Source organism: Talpa occidentalis, unplaced genomic scaffold (genome assembly GCF_014898055.3).
Source record: "Talpa occidentalis isolate TD23 unplaced genomic scaffold, MPIMG_talOcc4v2.1 talOcc4.7, whole genome shotgun sequence".
NCBI lineage: Eukaryota > Metazoa > Chordata > Mammalia > Eulipotyphla > Talpidae > Talpa > Talpa occidentalis.
Genome location: NW_023605083.1, coordinates 37,814,401 through 37,833,238, shown reverse-complemented (window position 1 = coordinate 37,833,238; position 18,838 = coordinate 37,814,401). Strand labels below are relative to the sequence as shown.

The 18,838-nt window shown below is 51.7% G+C and overlaps 1 protein-coding gene across 7 annotated transcripts; it reads left to right on the top strand.

The window, feature by feature from the left end:
* Positions 1 to 2,081: 2,081 nt before the first annotated feature.
* AQP7 (aquaporin 7) lies at positions 2,082 to 16,267 on the top strand. 7 transcript variants are annotated; one of them, XM_054688896.1, is made up of 8 exons: positions 2,082 to 2,372; positions 3,684 to 3,732; positions 5,967 to 6,111; positions 13,670 to 13,796; positions 14,246 to 14,383; positions 14,557 to 14,675; positions 14,866 to 15,083; positions 15,438 to 16,267. In XM_054688896.1, the coding sequence occupies exons 2-8, from the start codon at positions 3,707 to 3,709 to the stop codon at positions 15,712 to 15,714; spliced, it is 1,050 nt and encodes a 349-aa protein (XP_054544871.1). In that variant the 5' UTR covers positions 2,082 to 2,372; positions 3,684 to 3,706; the 3' UTR covers positions 15,715 to 16,267. The 7 variants fall into 7 exon arrangements, with proteins under 7 accessions (XP_054544871.1, XP_054544874.1, XP_054544872.1 ...); XM_054688899.1 differs by lacking the exon at positions 3,684 to 3,732 and having other exon boundaries at positions 5,867 to 6,111; XM_054688897.1 differs by lacking the exon at positions 3,684 to 3,732 and having other exon boundaries at positions 5,864 to 6,111.
* The last annotated feature ends 2,571 nt before the right edge of the window (positions 16,268 to 18,838 follow it).

The window sequence follows — 18,838 nt, the reverse complement described above, 5'->3', positions numbered from 1 at the left end:
CTCTGTCTAGATGCAACTCTGGTCCAAACACCCAAACTCACACCTGGCCCATTTAAACTTTCTGCCGCCTCAGCATCTGATGGATAGTGCTATGGCCACCATCCATCCCACCAGCTCATCAAGACCCCTCCTCCACACCCAACTCAAGGGCCACAGCCCCTCCAAGCCTGGTGGCCTCTACGCAGTTAGATGTTTGGGTTTCAATCTTGTCTTCCACCTGATCCTCCTTTGTCACCTTGCTGGTATCCAGAATCCTGCCTTGGCCTTTGTGCCTTCCCTATGCCTTGCCCCCAAGCTTGCCCTCATGTTTCCTGACAATCCACCAACTCTGGTGGTGAATGCCCAGCAGCTGATATTTCCTGTTTTCTTTCTCTAGCTGGACCTCTCTCCCTAGTCCAGGCCCAATTGTCCCCTGCACGCTGGGCATTCCAGATTGGCTACTTTGCTCTTCTCTTTGCTTAGAACCCTTTGAGGAGGTTTCAGAGCTTTGGGATAAAGTCTGGCCTCTTGTCCCCGCAGACAAAGTCCTTCACGGTCTGCTCCTGCCCACTTCTCCAGCCCCCTGGAGGTCTCTCATGCTTCCCAGATTGTTAGGTTTTCTCACAATCCCATTGTGCTCTTAATGGTCTCAAATCTGCCCCCCCAACCCCTGCTCACTTTGGAGGATTTAACTCCCATGTCAAGTCTTCTGAAAGATTCTCTCCAGGCCGCTTTATCTGCTGCCTATATTCCCTGCTCTTTGTCACACTGTATCCTGAGTCACCTGCAGTTTTTTTCTCTCTCTCCTAAGAGACAAATAGGATTGTGTCTTCTCTGCCTCTGGGTCCCCGGCACCCAGCTCAGTGAGTGAGCCCAGGGCTTGACCCCTGAGCCCAATTTGGATCTCATTCCCTCCTTCACCAACTTTATCCCAGCCCAATTCATCTCTGTCCAAGACCCCAACTGACCCTGACCTTGACAGCGCACCCAGGGGCATAGTTCTCCTCCACTGAAGGACAGACACAGCATCCTGAGCCCAGAGTCTGCAGAAGGGAGGAAGGGGCAGGGCCCCAGCCAGGCCAGGCTGCAGTGGCAGAGTTAGTTTCTTAAGGACTAACAGCCTTCTGACTGCAGCCCATCTCTGTCTCTCCTTGCAACGTGACCTCAGAGCAGGTTGGAGTGGGGACCTGGTCAATGAAGTTTCCAGATGTGGTGCAGTCTAATGGCACCCCCTAGAGGACAGTTCTATTACCAGAGCTGGCTTTGGGCCACTCTGCCTTTTACTCCCCCCCATAAGGTCATGCTTGGTCTCAGCAGTTCCCTGCACAGCTGTGCTGCCCACCATCCCACCACTCTACCTGGCAAGTCCCCTTAGTCTGCAGACCAGCCACCACTCCCTCTTGTCTTAGCTCCGTGCCATTTGTTCAAATCCTCAGGTGCCCTATCCTTGGATACCAGCTTCCAAAAGTCCTTTCAAATGGCAGCTGGTCCCTGCCTCCCTTGGTCACTGAATTCCCACAACCTGAGTCTTAGCTCTACCCTCTGGCTCAGCTTCGGCTCCTGCACAGAGATCTTGTTTGCCTTTCCCAAGTGGGGTGATTTCCTGAGAAGGGGGCCTAGGTTTCCCTTCCCTTGATCAGATGGGGAATCCCAGGGAACGAGGCCCAGGCTGCTTTTCCTCCCTTCAAACCAGGCACTCAGAAGACCAGGCCTAGCTTTTTACCTTCCCTTCAGAATGGAGCTTCCCTGCAAATATGGCCTATGTGTCCTCCTTCTCTTCAATCTGGGGAGTCCAAGGCTGGAGTTTCCCCACTTCCTCCTTCAGAATGAAGATTCCCTGAGGATTGGCCCAGTGTTTGTTCCCTAACCGCTCCACTGACTATCTCCAGAGCTTTATACCTCTAGTCCCCATTCTGCGCAGCTCTCCCCACAACCGGGGCCCAGGTGCCTACCTCAGGCCCGAGGGGCTGGGAGGGCCTCCTCTGGTTCTGAACTGGATGCCGGGTTTGGAGAACAGCTTGTTGCACTGGGACTGTGAGGCCCGGACTGCCCCCTTGAGTTCTCTCTACTTCTGACCTCACAAGGGCTGCCTCAGAATCTAGTCTCCGTGGAGAAGCTGGCAGGAGAAGAGATGCTATTTTGGGCGGTGTGTCTAGATTTGGCGCAAGTGGCCAAACCCCTGTCCCACTGACCTCTCCCCTGGAGGAGCAGGAGTAGCTCGTGGGGCGTCCTGAGTTGCTGAGAGGCGGGCTCTAGACTAGGACACAGGGACAACTAAGCCCCTGCTGGGGATGTTACCAGAGCCTGGAATACTCTGAGAAAGAAGACCAGGAACCTGCTGTAACGAGAAGTCCCCAAGGTGGACACTGAGAAGAAATAAGCAACCTTGGCAGGTGAGTTGGGTCCACGCAGTGCTGGGACGGCGGCTGCCCCTGGGGCCTGGGCCTGGGAGTGCCACTCCCTGGGCTCTATTGATATATGGGGAGGAGGTGACTAGGGGTCTGTCTGGGGAAGGAACCCCAGCAGGGAGTTGAAGGCCTTGGTGTCTATTCTGGGGCAGTTCTGAGTTGCTGTATGACGTGGGCACATCACACTCTCCCTCTGGGTGTCAGTGTCCCTATCTGTAAACTGACTGGTAGAGCAGAGCCCTGGAGGATGTGCTGGGTTGGGCTGCCAGCAGAGCATGTGTGTGGGGTAAGGAGAGCAAAGAGTAGCAACATGGAACCAGTGCAGAAGGGGTGCAATGGGGGCTTGCTGGGGTGCTTTCCACCACTGGATTCCCTCCACTTTCCCCCAGAGGCTGGGCTGGGGTTAGAGAGTTTCTGCACTCAGGGTCAGGTCTTGGGATGCAGCTCCTGGGGGTAGAGAACGAGAAAGACATATAGGATAGGGAAACAAGGGCTCCTTGTGTGCTGTCATTTGCAAGAGAAATGGGAACATGGGGAATTTTTAGGAAAAGTGAGAGGGAAGACTTGTTTTGAGGTGGGGGTATGGACTAAATAAATTTTATTTTTATTTATGCATACAGGAACTGGGGTGTAGGCCAGAGGTACAGGGAGTGAGAGGATTCACTAGAGACAGAGCAGGGAACATTACAGGTGAATTGACTGAAATATGCTGCTGAGGGGAGCAGCGGGCGAGACAGGAGAGGTCTGCTGCACCATGTGGGTATCTCCCTGGCCAGCTGGGGATCGAACTCATGCTGCAGTGGCTGGCAATAGTTTGATTGAGACTTTAACCCCTGTGCCACCAGGGAGGCCCAGGACTAAATAAGTTTTAAGGATCTTATCGTGTGTGTGTGTGTGTGTGTGTGCGCGCGCGCAAGTAGATGCTTGTGCAAAGAAGGTGTCCTGGGAAGTCAGTTTAAGCAAGAGGGCTTGAGGTTAGATTAAAGGCAACGATAGCTGCATGTGTGAGGGTGGTTGTGGCATCTCCACAGGTCTGCAGGTTTGGGAAAGTCAGGAAGGCCTCTTGAGGGGCCAGGTCCCTGGATCAGGGAGTCCTGGAGCTGGCATGGGTAGAATGGGTGGAACCCCAGGGCTTCTTCCCATTGGCTGAAACGCCTCCCTCTTTCCCCTTCTCTCCCTGCCAGTTTGGTTGGGCTGAGGGCTTGACACTGGTAGGAGTTGTCCCCATGGCTTCTCCCCTGGTGGGGGGCCACATTGTGTGCCTCCAGTCGCAGTGACATCTCTTTGGCTCCACAGAATTAAAAAATTTCAAAAACAATATGACTCAAGCAGAGAGCAAGAAACGGTAAGCACCCCACCACTCCCCTACCCCAGCATCTCCCTTCCCACCCGGCGCACCTCAGTGCCCTCCCTCCCCCAGGGTCAGCCTCTTTCTCATGGCAGCTGGTCCCCCAGGTGTCCTTCTTCCAACCCCCCCACTAGCCCATAGGACCGCAGAAGGAGGGCCTGTCCCACCTGCACCCAGATGCAAGCACAGGCTGGGCCCTCAAGTGAGGAAAGACTTAGAAATGAGGGTCTAGGGGTGGGTCAGTGGACTCCGCTGCCCTGTTAGTGGTGCTCACGTGAACTGAACTCGCTGCCGCTCACCTTCTCAGGCTCAGGTCTCTTTGGGATGTAATAAAAGCCAAGTCCTTGCAATGATTAAGGTCCTACCTACATGGCCCCCTTCTCTGACTCCCCTCTCAGCTCCTCTCTTTTCCTTTCCTTCAAATATTCTCAGAGTCTTTCAGTAACTGTTCTTTCAGCCTAAAACACTCTTCCCACAGTTATGCCGTGGCTTGTTCCCTCACGGGCTTCAAGTCTTTGTTCAAGTACCACCTTTTTTTTTTTTTTCTGTGACCTTCCCTTTTTCCTTTCAGATCTTTTTTAAAATTTAACTTATTTTTAATTGAGTAATATTTGGACACCGCCATCAGGCGTTACCACCATTGTGCACCCAATGCCACAGTCTCCCACCACAGTCAGTTGTGCTTCTGCCCCACTTTTTTTTTTTTTTAAGATTTTTTATTTATTTATACAAGAGCTGAGGTACAGGCCAGAGGTGCGGGAGGGTGAGAGGATTCACCAGAGACAGAGCAGGAAACAGAACAGGCAGACTGACTGAAATACGCTGCTGAGGGGAGCAGCGGGCGAGTCAGGAGAGGTCTGCCATGTCATGTGGGTATCTCTCTGGCTGGCCGGGAATTGAACCTGTGCTTCAGAGGCTGTGGACAGCTTCACAGCGTTGCACTCAACCTGCTGAGCCACCGGAGAGGCCCTGGTGCTTCATTTCTGTAATCAAATCTCAACGGTTAGTTTATTAGCTTGTTTATATCTGACCCTTAGTTTAGTTACTATCTATTCCACATATTAGTGACACCACCCAGTGTTTATCTTTCTCTTGACTTATTTCACTGAGCATTATCCCTTCCAGCTCCACCATGTTGCTGCAAATGGCAGGACTTTATCTTTTTCGGTGCTGAGTAATATTCCACTGTGTGTGTGTGTGTGTGTGTGTGTGTGTGTGTGTGTGTGTGTGTGTGTGTGTGTGTATATATATATATATACACCCCACCTTCTTGATCCACTCATCTGTTTTGGAGTACTTAGGTTGTTTCCATAATTTAGCTATAGTAAATAACATTGCAATAAATATGGGAGTGCAAGTTTCATTTTGAATTAGAGTTTTTGAAATTTTAGGGTAGATGCCTAGGTATGGAATTTGTGAGTCCAATGGCAGATCCATTTTTAATATTTCGAGACACCTCCACACTGCCACCATAAGGGCTGGACCAGTTTGCCTTCCCACCAGCGGTGTGATAGGATTCCCTCTTCTCCACGTCTTCACCAACACTTGTGATTTCTGGTCTTTTCAATGTGGGGCCATTCTCAGTGAGATGGTATCTCATGGCGGTCTTGACTTGCATTTCCCTCATAATAGGTGATGGTGAACATTTTTCCAATGGCCTGAGTGCAGTCTGAATGCCTTCTTTGCCCATTTTTTTGATTGCGTTGTGTTGTTTTTGTAGTTTTATGAGTTTGTTTTCCTAGGGCAAGGACAGAGCCAGGAGCAGGGCGGATGAGATATACGCATGGCATTTCAGCCTGAAGGGTGGAGTGGGTTTTTATTATCTGTGTCTGGTTTACATTTCTCACTCTCTCTGCTTACTCTTTGCTGCTGTGAAGCAGAGAAATTGAGACCTTGGGTGGGGTTGGGGGTAATGCTGCCATCCTTATCAGGGCGAGTCAGTTGAAGCTGAGCTGGTGTCAGCTTCAGGTGTTCAGCTGGAATGGCCGGGGCGGGGGTAGGGGGGGCGGGGGGTGAGGATCACCAGTCGGAACAAGCACTGAGGCCACACCACAGGTGTGTGTGCTCCTCTCGACCCCCATGTGCTTCCTCTAACTTGACCCCTATACCCACCCCACCCCACCCCCAGCAGACAATGGAGACTTAAGCCACTTTTCCATCTGATCAGCCATGGGTTGAAAGGCCAGTGGTCAGCAAGTGCACTTGAGTCTGATTTCTGGGCTTGGCTGCAGCTTCAGGTCCCACCAGCACCAGCACCAGCACCACCACCACCACCACCAAAAGATGCCGCCCATGGTATCAAAAGTGAAAGTCTTGCAGGAGAAGCTGATCGTGCGAATATTCCTGGCTGAGTTCATAAGCACATACGTCATGATGGTGAGTGGCCGGAAGGCATGGGGTGCAGAATGGGCATCAACCCCAGGGCTTCAGGAAGGCGGGGCTCAGTCAGGACAATCCCTGATCTCCTCCCCACCGCTGACCCTGTGGACCCCACTGCTCAGTCCCTGGCCTTGGAGCTGACAGGGAAGTGTAACAAGCATAGAAAAGGAAGGAGAGAGAGCTCAGTCTTTCTCATCAAGTCTTTTGGGGAGAGAGAATAATATGTGGGGGCAGTTGGGCCTCCCCGGTGGCGCAGCAGTTGAGCGCTGGGTTGCGAAGCTGCCCGCAGCCTCTGCAGCACCGGTTCGATCCCCGGCTGCTCCCCGGCCACCAGAGGAGGGTCCCACATGGCGCGCAGACCTCTCCTGCCGCCCGCTGCTCCCCTCAGCAGTGTACTTCGGTCCTTCTGCCTGCTCTGCTCCCCGCTCTGGCTCTGGTGAATTCTCTCACCCTCCCGCGCTTCTGACTGTACCCGGTGCTTGTATAAATAAATAAATAAAATAAATCTTAAAAAAAAAATAATATGTGGGGGCAGGATGAAACCATGGACTGGGGCTTGGCTGCCAGTGGAGAGAAGGGGAAGTAAGAGTAAAGCGAGTGAAGAGGACACTGAATGTCAGGCTTTGAGAATTAATCCTGACGGCAACGGGGGGACACTGAAGGTTTCGAGTAGGGAATGATGTGGGCAGGCTTGGATTTCAGAAGCAGATTGTGGGTGCAGTATGGAGTCTACGCAGGATGAGCAAGGCTGGCAGGAGGGGAAGCAATTCAGAGGCTACTGCAGTGACTTAGGATAGAGTGTGGTAACCGGTCCAGAGATGGAGAAGAAAGCACATGTTTGAGGGGGCTGTGGGAGATGGAATCCAGGAGATTGCCAGCAACAGAAGTGGAGTGGACACCAAGGGGGCTGTCCTGGAGCCCAGGGTAGTGCAGGGGAGACAAACTCTATTGTATAGTGGTCAAGTGATGTGCTGGGAAGACATCTGGGGATGGTTGCATCTAGGAGACTGGAGCTCATGAGGGTGGCTTGGGCTTGGAAGAGTTGGAATTCATCAAAACTGTTCTGTGAGAATGGAAGGAGAGAGAGAGAGAGAGATAGAGAGAGAGAAAGATTAGGAGAGAGCCCTGTAAAATGAAGACTAGTGTAGAAAGGTGCCTGAGAAGGAGTAGCCAGAGAGGTGGGAGGAGAAGGTGGGGGTGCCACATTACAGCAGAGGGGGTGGGATTCCACCAGGAGGAAGTGGTCAGCAGTGCGGGAAGCTGTGAACGGGCCAGAAGGTGAGCACTGACATGGCCCTAGGGTTGGGGAAGTGGATGACGGAACAGAGACCAGACCACATGTCAAGTGGGCTGTGAGGTTTCTTAGAATTGGCCTCTCTCTCCACCTGCCATGCCCCTCCCCCTCTGCCCTAAAGCTGGAGCCATGCTTGCTTACACCTCCTGGAAGGCCCAGGTCCAAGAAAAGAAGGGACAGCCCCTGGGAAGGGACGCAAATGTGGTCAGAAGCTCTGAAGTGTGTGGGGAGAGAGGCAGCGTGAGTGCGTGGTTGTGTGTGTACGTAGGAGTGTAACTAGTTGTGTGTGTGAGTGTGTGCATGTGTGTATTGAGCCTTGATGCAGGAGATGGTGGTATTCATGGAGCCCAGGGGACTCTGGCCATCCTGGACATTTATTCTGATCTTGTCACGGAGTCACCAGCTGGCCCGGCAGTTCTCTTGCTGGCTTACAGCTTGCATTCTGAGTTAAGTGTGTTGAATCAGACCTTTATGGGCTTTGAGGCTGGGTTTGAATTTTTTTAGCTGTGTGATCATCCATAAATATATTAAATGATATTTGGTTGGTAAATGGGACACTGATGTCAAGAGACTGGAGAGAGAGAGAGAGAGAGAGAGAGAGAGAGAGAGAGAGAGAGAGAAGCCACCTTCTGTGAAGAAGGCCAAGTACCCAACACCCAGCACACAAGTAGGACACCAGTGTTGGTCTCTTGTTAGCATGACAAATGCTTCCCACTCCCCTGCCTCCCACCCTCCAGCCTCCCACTCTACGTGTCGCCTGCTGTGAGCACAGATGGCATGTGGATCCCAACCTGACTTAATTCAGGACATAGGAGTGCATTTGTGACAAAATATTCCAGCTCTGTGAAGCCTGTTTAGTCTTGGAACAGTGGAGGATCTGAGAGTATCTCCTGGGAGAGAGAAGGTGTTTCTTAGGGAAAGCAGGCACAGCCCTACGCATCAATCCCTGCCATGTCTTTATTTCCCGCCCCCCCCCCATTGAGGTTATTTTTTATTTTAGTTTTTTAAAGATTTATTTATTTTGTGCATACAAGAACTGGGGTGCAGGCCAGAGGTGTGGGCAGTGAGAGGATTCACCAGAGACAGAGTGGGAAGCAGAGCAGGTGGATCTACTAAAAACACGCTGTTGGGGGAGCAGTGGGCAAGCCAGGAGAGGTCTGCTGCACCATGTGGGTAGCTCCCTGGCTGGGGTTTGAACTCATGCTGCAGTGGCTGCTGATAGCTTCATTGTGCTGAGACTTAACCCCTTGCGCCACCAGGGAGGCCTCCCTCATTAAGGTTATTACCGAGCACCTACTGCATGCGGGGCACACTGATGCTAAGCTCCTTACATGTAGCATCTTCTGGAATCCTCACAACAGCCCTACTGTTACAGTTTCCATCTTACAGATGGAGAAACTGAAGCTCTGTGAGACTAAGTCACTTGCCCAAGGTCACCTTTTAAGTTAAGATTAAAGCTACTCAGTCTAATAGCGCAACCTTGACCCCTAATGTCTTCGCTCTGTCCCTTAGCTTAATGTGGCAGAATTTCTAACACCCTGGCTTATTAACTTCCCCAGCTGAAATCAGGCCCTCACTTTTAAGCTTTGAGTAGTTCAAGATGCCACTCCAGGCCTCGGTTTCCCTATTGTATAGTAGGAACAGAAACATTTGCCAAGCAGATTTGCTGTGAGCGTTGAGGGGAAGCAACACTTGTAAAAGAACTTTATAAGGTTTAAGTTCATACAAGACATGGTATTGTTGTTATTTTTAGTTGTTCTTTTCTGTGCCAAGAAGTGGGAGCTTTTCAGTTTTTCAGGAAGCTCAATGAATAATCAGGGTGAAGGTTTTTTCCAGAATAGTTAGTGTGACCTTGGGCTACATTTATTGCAGCAGCAGAACGGAAAGTACAGTGGACTGTTCCACTCTGCAGCCTCTGGGGTGTTGTCCTCAGGGTGGGCCTGTGGCTACTGCTGGAGAGGCAGGCTGGACTACAGTCACTAGCCAGAGATGGAAGGAGCTGGATAACCAACTATAGACATGATCCACAGGCAAGACTCACAAACTCACAGGCTACAGGGCCCAGAGTCAGCACAGCGTGGTGGTGGTGGTGGGGGGATGTGGCTAACTGCAGGGTGTGGATCTGTGACTGTGGCTGCGTAGCAGATTATCAGCCAGCGTTGCCCAAGTTCCTGATTTTTCAAGAGAAGCTGAAACTTCTGGTCATCAAAACTAAGTCACCAAACAAAACATATATGCTGGATGCATTCAGTCCCTGGGCTGCCGTTTTGTGACCCTGACAGGAGATGACTTGTGGCTTTGTCACATGTCCATTATTTTTAGCGCATGGTTCTGAGCTCCTACTTGGAAATGCAGACCCTCGGTCTCAGACTCTCCAAGCCTGCACCCGTCCCCGGACCTCCTGACTTCCCCAAGCCTGCCAGCCTTTCCCAGCCCCACGCCCAAGCCCACAGCCCATCTGTTTCTGTCCTTTCCTGCTGCAGCCTACCTTTGACCAGCCAGTCCACCTCTGGACTCTCCTATATCTGACCTGGGGCTCCTCAGGGACCCAGTGGACCCTGCTCAACTCCTTCTCCCCAATTTCACTGTTCCTCGGACTTCACCAAATTCGCTTTCTATTTGGAGTCTTTTAAAAAAGTCACTAAAGGGCCTCCCCGGTGGCGCAGCGGTTGGGCGCTGGGTTGCGAGGCTGCCCGCAGCCTCTACGGTGCCGGTTCGATCCCCGGCTGCTCCCCGGCCGCCAGAGGAGGGTCTCACATGGTGCGCAGACCTCTCCTGCCGCCCGCTGCTCCCCTCAGCAGTGTACTTCGGTCCTTCTGCCTGCTCTGCTCCCCGGTCTGGCTCTGGTGAATTCTCTCACCCTCCCGCGCTTCTGACTGTACCCAGTGCTTGTATAAATAAATAAATAAATCTTAAAAAAAAAAAAATAAAAAAATAAAAAAAAAAAATAAAAAAGTCACTAAAGAGCCTGATCTCCAGCTTGACAGAGAAGGTCATCAGGTGGGCTCCCGGGTCTAGCTCCTCACCCACCAGTCTGTCTCACCACCAGATCTTACCTCCCTGTGCATTTCCATAGCTCCCCTTCCCTTTATGGAGGCCCCTCCACTCTTGTGTGAGGCCTACCCTCCCCGGGCCACTCAGGTACTCTGTCCATCCTTTTCAGGATCCTTTATCTTCAGCCTCTCCCTTTCTCAACTTTAATATACTGAAGTCTCTATTTCTGACAGAAGAACACAAAACACCCCTCCCCTGACATCACGAGCCCCTTCATTTTCCACACTCTCACTTCCTTCTTAAGCATGGTCTCAGAGATGTCTACACCGGTACCTCTCCACTCTTCCTCACAACTGCTCACCTCCCAATCCTGTGGACCTGGTCTGTCTCCTGATCTGATGATACAGCACTCCCAGTGTTACTAAAGATGCTTTCCAGGCCTGCATGCACTCGACCTAGAGGCTGCATGTGGCTGGGTGGGCCACACCCTCCTTGTAAAACTGCTTCTCCCGGGTGGCCATGGCACATTCTCTTTGTTCTTTCATTGCAGCACCTGCTACAGCTGGGATTCCTAAACCCACCCCGATGTGGGCTCAAAGTTAACCCTCAGCTACTTTCTCCCTCTGCACCTTCTCCCAGGAGCCTTCATCCTTCCTGATGCCTGCAACTGTAGCCCTGAAGTCCACAATTCTTCAGGGCCTTTTGCTTCCCAACAAACTCTAGAAAAGAACTGTCCAACAGAAACACCACACTGTCACATATACAATTAAAATTTTTCTGGTAGCCACATTATAAGACTGGTGAATGGAAACTAGACTTTTGGGGATGAGCATCATGCAGTGTTTACAGATACTGAATTGCAATGCTGTACAACTGAAACTTGCCTAATGTTTTAAATGAATGCTACTTCAACTTTAAAAAGCTAAAAAGTTATAGGTGAATATATGTTTCATAATTTTGTATTGAAATTAATATGCACCAAATAAATGACAATATTTTCTATCCAAAAGACCCCCCCCCAAGCCACGTAATTGTTGTATTTAAGCCAAGTATCCAAAATATTACCAGTTTAACATGCAATTAACATAAACTTATTCATAAGGTATTTTACAGTCTCCTCTTCCTTCTAAGTCTTTGAAATCTGGTGTGCACTTTACACTTACAGCAGTTCTTCATTTGAACCAGTCACACTTCAAGCACATAAGAGCCACACATGGCTAGTGGCCATCCCATTGGATGACACAGGTCTAGACTGATCTCCAGCAGCCTGACATCTAGCAGGCAGAGACAGCAAGTCAAGAAATAAGGACTTTGCAAAGGAAGTGCCATCTGATCTTGTCCTTAAATTGGGCTCTCAACTCTTCAGGACCTCGGATCAAGTATTCCAGACAGAGAGAACAGCATGTAGAAAAACAGAGAGAACACAAGACATGCAGGGAGCAGTGCAGTTTAGTTTGAGGCTGCCTGGCCAGGTGACCAGCTAGAGTCAAATCCTGGCTTACTACATGCAGGCTGTGTACTTTGGACAGGTCACTCAGCTTCTTTAAGCCTCAGTTTGCCCATCTGTCAAATGGAGGTAATGATAGTATCTAAGGTGTGAGTTGCTATCAGGGTAAAAATATGTGATCGATATAATTTGCTTACCACTGCGGCACGTTGTAAGTGTTCAATAGTGATTGTTATTATTTACTTCTAATACCATTGCTGAACACAGGAAACATGGACAGATAGGAAACTGGGAAGCTGATGAAACTATGAAAGATCTTAAATGGTGACCTGCTGAGTGTGGACTTTATCCTAGAAATGGAGGGAAGCCAGTGAATGTTTGAACAAAGGGTAGATATGCTGTGTGATTTATTTATTTATTTATTTATTCATTTATTTATTTATTCTTTTGGTCTGAGGTCATGTTGCAAGGAGGAGGCTAGGTAAGATCTGGGGGAAATGTGAGCAGAGCTGGTTTGCTGTGGGGGACATATGAGAATTAGCTCTCATTTGTGACAGTGACGTTTCCGCCTTGGCCAGCTGGGTTGGGGAACATAGGATGAGGGTCACATTTTCTGAGAGAGGGTGAGCGTCAACACATGTGGAACACCCAGGAGACTTCCAGGGGATATTTGGAAATAGAGATCTGGCTTCTGGGTGGAAATTTTAGGAATTTTAGTGCTTCGGTCATATCTGAAACCATAGACCTGATAAGACCCAGGGATTGGGGTGACTCATGACAGGGCCTGGAAAGGAGCCCTGGGATCATCTATATTCATGAAGGAGATAAAGATGGAAGAATGTGAGAAGGAACTGCAGAGGGAGAGGCTATGGAAGGAAGAAGAAAAGCAGGAGAGAAAGAAAGAGGTGTCATGTAGGCAAAGAGGAGGGACTTTCCAGAGCACGGATGGTTAAGAGTCAACATCAGCAGAATCAAGGAAGAAAAAGTCTGAAGGAACATTTGGGAAATCATGAGGCTGGACCCCTCAGAGAGTTTTTGGTGTCTGCTTCTGGGGAAGCAGAAGTCAGACTGAGAGGGAGAGCCAGGGAGGGGATACAGAGCCAGTCAGTAAGTTCTTTCCTGGAGCCTGACTGACATAGAATGAGGTGTCCAGGAGTCTGCGGCTGGACAGGAAAGCTGGGCAGAGGAGCCAGGGCTGAAGGGGAGGGTGTATACAGTACTTGGCTTCAGACTTCTCATTGCCCTGTGAGGAGATCCAGCAGTTAGGGATGGGCATGGGTAAGGAGATCAGGAAGGACACCTGAGAGCAATGGAAATGTTGCTGAGGGAGAGAGGTAGAACCCCATTATCCAGCTTCCAGGGCTGGTGTGTGTGTGTGTGTGTGTGTGTGTGGTGATTGGAAGTGTTCAGGCATGAAGTTTGGGATCCCTTGAAGAAATTGCTTCGGGTTAGGCTGGCATGTAGATGCTCTGAGCATCTCACCAGCCATGCCTCCCGGGAGCCCTGCCTCTTCCCTTGAATTTGAGTTGGGTTTGGGGTCCAGCCACTTGGTTATGTGTCTGTAAGAACCCCTGACTTTGCTACCCCACCCCAACTCCTCTTTCACCACCCTCCCCCAGCTCTCACCGGTCAGCTCTGAGGGCCCTTAATGAGCAAGAAAGGGGAAGGAAGTCTCTGGAAGAAAAAGGCATGGCAGAGGGGTCTCCAAAGACAATGTGGGGAGGGCCCTGGAATGGGGGTGAGGAGCCCTAACTGAGCTCTAGGTCCGCTGAGGTTGGGGCTGCTGGGTGGGCAGTCCCCTCAGAGACCCTTCCTTGCAGATGTTTGGCCTTGGTTCCGTGGCCCATATGACTTTAGCACCTGTTACTCATGGAACCTTCCTCGGCGTCAACCTGGGTTTTGGTTTCGGAGTCACCATGGGAGTGCACCTGGCAGGGAGCATCTCTGGTGAGTGAGTCTGGCTCTAACCAGCAGGTGTTCATGACTGGAGCAGGGCTGGGAGGTGGGGGGGCCCCTGTGGATTCTTCCTGCCCACCTCCAGCCAGCTCCTTATCCTAGTCAGCCACTGCCTCACCTTGGCCACCTGGAGGGAGGACACACTGAGCTACACTTTCCTTTGACCATCTCTATCCAGATTCTCCATGAAGCCTCCATTGCCCACTGTTTTTACTAGCTGGGTCAACCAAGGCAAGTTATTTCACTTCTCTGTGCTCCATTTTCTTTAATGGTGACATGGAGGTGGTTGTCCTGGCCTCCTCACGGGGACCTTGTGAGGATGAAACGGTTGAGTGCACGCCATAAATACTAGCCCTCATCATTATTGTTGCTGCTCTCAGTATGATTTATTGTTGTCATTTCTGCTTTCTCTCCCTGGGCCCCTCTGACTTGCCCCCCAGGGGCCCACATGAATGCAGCTATAACCTTCACCACCTGTGCGATGGGCCGCATGTCTTGGAAGAGGTTTCCTGTGTACGTGCTGGGTCAGTGCCTCGGGTCCTTTCTGGCCGCTGCCACCGTCTTCTGCCTCTTCTACGGTGAGTGCCCGGCCCTGCGTTGTCTCCCTCTGGCCTTACCTGCCTCTTCTGAGATACGGGCACACCTGACGTCAGTGTCCTGGCCTGTGAAAACGTCTAGAAGAGAAACACCTTGGAGGGGCTCCCCGCCCCTCCATCTTACAGCCTTGTTCCTGGGCTCCATGTCTCCACAGTGCACATCAAGGAGCATGCCGGTGGACAACTGTTGGTGACCGGTCCCCTCGCCACTGCTGGCATTTTTGCCACCTATCTTCCTAAGAACATGACATTGTGGAGGGGCTTCCTGGATGAGGTCAGTGGTTCCGGGGTGGATGACTCTTCTCAAGTCCTCCTCCCTTGAGAAGGGAGCCAGAAGGCAGCCCCTTGCGGTACAGAGGACGTGAACTCTGTACCAAGACAGGTCGCTGCCAGTGGGTTCAGGTGGGGCGCTTCTCAGGCCTTGTGGCTTAGCTCTGGTGATGGCCACTGTGTCTGCTCCCCAGGTAGTGGTGACGGCAATGCTTCAGCTATGTCTCTTGGCCATCACGGACAAGAGGAACAGCCCAGCAGCGCAAGGGACAGAGCCTGAGGTGATCGGCATCCTTGTTGTCGTCATTGGCGTGTCCCTGGGCATGAACTCAGGTTATGCCATGAACCCATCCCGGGACCTGCCTCCCCGCTTCTTCACCTTCCTTGCTGGCTGGGGAGCAGAGGTCTTCAGGTAATTCCCTACCCAGTCCATTCTTGGGAATGTTTTGGGGGTTCTCTGCATACAATGGGGGGATGTGAAGAAGAGCACGGGACAGTCCTGCGGAGCTCCCCAGGGGCCTGAAGAGGCAGCAGTGGATCCCCCAGACCATGTCCTGATGCAGATTCTGCTCCGGGACTGAACATCAGTCCTGCGCTAGACTAGCCGGGGTCCTTGAATCAGGCTGAGGCTGACCAGAGTCCCTTGATAAGGGGTCACTCCTGGCCTGGGATAGGAGTCACTCCTCTATGCTTGGTCTGAGGTGGATACGGTTGGGGTGCCTCCCGGGCATTGGCCACCTCAGCAGAACTTGTCTCTTCCCTGCAGAGCTCAGAACTGGTGGTGGGTGCCAGTGGTAGCGCCACTCCTCGGTGCCTATTTAGGAGCCCTCATCTACATAATCTTCATCAGCTCCTGCGTCCCAAGGGAGCCCAAGACAGGAACCTCCAAGGTGTCTGGAGACAGGACATCTGTGTTGCCCAAGACCACAGCTCAATCAGCCATGACCTCTTCCCGCACTCCTGTCTCTGTGTACCCCGAAAACAGACCTATCGCCCTGGCTTCAACATCCATTAGTGACCCCATCCACCTGGAGCCCTTCTAAGTAATATTATTTGTGATCCCATCCCTCCACCCCAATAAAGAAAGCCTGTCCCACTGTGGCACCCCTGCCTCTTGGGTGTCTCCAGTGGTTGGGTTCCCTCCTGAGTTTTGTGGGAACTGCAGGTTTATGCTGCAGATCGTGAAACTAGAAGATAGAACTGAGAGGTCTCCAGCTCGTTTTGGCTCTGGGAGGTGGGATACCCCTGGAAGACAAGGAGGAAGAGCAGACCTGCGGTCTCAGGAGGAATCAGGTGATATCAAGGGATGCCAGACACCAAATGATGGGCTTTCTGGCAAGGGTAGGGAGGCGATGGCCTGGGGAAAGGAGAGCAATTGGCAGATGGGGGTCAGCTCTGGGGATGCCTGGGGCTGCCCTGGCAGCCTTAAGGGAGGCAAGTCTCAAAAGTGTAGATCAGTTTCTCAACCTTCTTTCATGATTGCCTCCCGCAGGAGCCTCGTAGACAATTTTTTCTTAGTCACATGACATTTGAATGCCAAAGACACATCTGTCTGTTACACTGCTATATACGCACTTTTAAAATATACTTTATACAAAAAAGAGTAAGAGTTTTTTTTCATTTTCCTATCCCTTCCTTCCAAGAATGCATTTTCTCTCCCTTGGGTCCAAAACCACCACTCCCACCATCCACTTTGAAAACCCTTGATGCAGATTGGAAGGAGGTAGAAGGTTGGCTTCCTCTTCCTTCTTCCCAGGCCAGGACTCTCTCACACAGGAGTCCCAGCACTAGGATTTCTAGGAGATGTAGAGAGGGAAATCCTTGTAAAAGTCGTAGAGAAAAGAAAGGGCCTCATGGGGCTTAGGGGGATAGGCAAGAGATTTGGGGGGAGGTGGGGCAGCCAGGATCAGCCTGGCAGCGGCATCTGTGGTTCCTGTCATTGCTTGTGCATTTAGCCTGTCAACATCCATGAGCACCGCGTGTGCGCGGATATGGCCTGACACAGGGGATGCTGCCGCGGGTGGGGCTGGGCCTCTGCCTTCAAGGAGCACAGCCTAATGGGGACAGGCAATCACGAGGAAGGAGCTAAGTAGTGGAGAGGGGCTGCATGGGGCCTGTGGGACTCAGAGGGTATGGGCCAAGGCAAGGGATGGCTTCCCCGAGAGAATAGAACAGAGTAGGGAGAGATGACCTTTCTGGGACTCGTTGCCACCCTTTACAGTCTGAGGGGTGAGGGGGCACAGAAGGCGGGGGACATGGAGAGATGAGATTTGGAAAGCCCCCTGAACCGCAGTGTGCAAGATGCTGGAAGAGCGGGAGAGAGAGACTGGGGCTGGCAGGGAGCGTGGTGAGTAACCCCAGAGGAGAGGAAGGCCCCCCCAGGTTAGTGCTGTGAACCGGGCAGAGGACAGGGCTCACTGAACAGCGAGGAGGTGAAACTGGCAGGCCTCGGGTTGGGCTGGGTGGGGAAGCAGAGGAAGTCGGGGCTGACTTCCAGAATGGGCATGAGCGAGGAACTGGTTTGGAGAAAAATGCTAACTTACTTCGGGGCATGTTGAGTTTGAGTTGTGTCCGCGCCTTGGGGGATGAGAGGTGTGTGGTCTCGCCTGGTTTTCTCATTTGTGAAACGGGGATAATGAAATTCCCTTCCACTTGCACTGCTGTGAATATTCAATAAAATAAAACATGCGGCCTCCCCGGTGGCGCAGCGGTTGAGCTCTGGGCTGCGAAGCTGCCTGCAGCCTCTGTGGCGCAGGTTCGATCCCCGGCTGCTCCCCGGCCACCAGAGGAGGGTCCCACATGGCGCGCAGACCTCTCCTCCCGCCCGCTGCTCCCCTCAGCAGTGTACTTTGGTCCCTCTGCCTGCTCTGCTCCCCGCTCTGGCTCTGGTGAATTCTCTCACCCTCCCGCGCTTCTGACTGTACCCAGTGCTTGTATAAATAAATAAATTAAATAAATAAATAAAAAATAAATCTTTAAAAAAAAAATAAAACATGCACTTCTGAGCATAGTGCTTGGCACAGACTGGGGCTCCATAAACAGCTGCTCTTCTCTGTGATCTGCACTCGGAAGGAGCGGGAGACAGAGCCTGGGGAAGCCAGATGGAGCTGGGGCTGCGGAGGAGTGAAAGGGAGTCATGAGCCGGGTGTTGGAAACGCGGCCAGGAGGGGTGGAGAGGGCATCTCAGAGGTTTGGCTAAGGAAAGATGCAAGATATGTGACAAGGGGGCACTGGGAACCACCCAAATGCCCATCAATGGCGTAAGATACCCGGCAGTACTTACATGAGAACACGATACATCAGTGCAACTGAGGCACGAGTTACCTGCAACAACATGGAAAAAGTTTGGAGGCGTAAGAAGCAATGCAGTCGGCGATACACGGAATGACAGTTATCCAGCAAAAGTAATGCACTCTTGGGGTACGTATATATGTCACAAAACGACTTCAAAAGAAAAGTAGGGGTTTTTCCTCCTTGGAGAAAGGGGTGGGAGATGAGACGGGGGCGGGGTAGGGAAAGCTATTAATTATTTTCTAGTTCTGGAATTGGGATAAACTCGTGGGTCTTATATAATTGGGCCTTATCACATCTAACTGTGATATGTATATTTGTAGGTATCATATATTCGCTTATTTTTAAAGATTTATTTATTTATACAAGAAAAGGCCAGATGCGTGGGGGGCGGGGGAGAGGATTCACCAGAGACAGAGTGGGGCGCAGAACAGGCAGACGACCCTAAGGCCTCAGTCACAGGTGGGAGAGGCACACACCAGGTCTGGTTGTACGTCCCTCTGGGCCTCACTGAACACTTCCGCCTCCTGGCACTTTGTGTCCTGGGAGGTGGCCTCAGGCACCGTGGCCAGTGGGACCGTCCGGGATCCCCACCTGCTGTCCACTGCTCTGTCTGGACCTGCATGAGTCCCACTGCCCGTAACATCCTGTGGATTCTGGCCCCAGTGTCCGGCTCAGAGCAGCCCTGACCACATCACGGAGCGTTTCTGTGCACGGCACACAGACGCCTTCGATGCACCAGAGGGTGGTGGCTGGAAGCCCACCGTGTGCCAGGCGCTGCCCTGGCTCGGAAGACACAAGCATAAGGGAGAGCAACAAAAATGTGGGTCCCTTGGGAGCTGACATTGTGTGAAAAATATATGTTGTGTAAGTGAT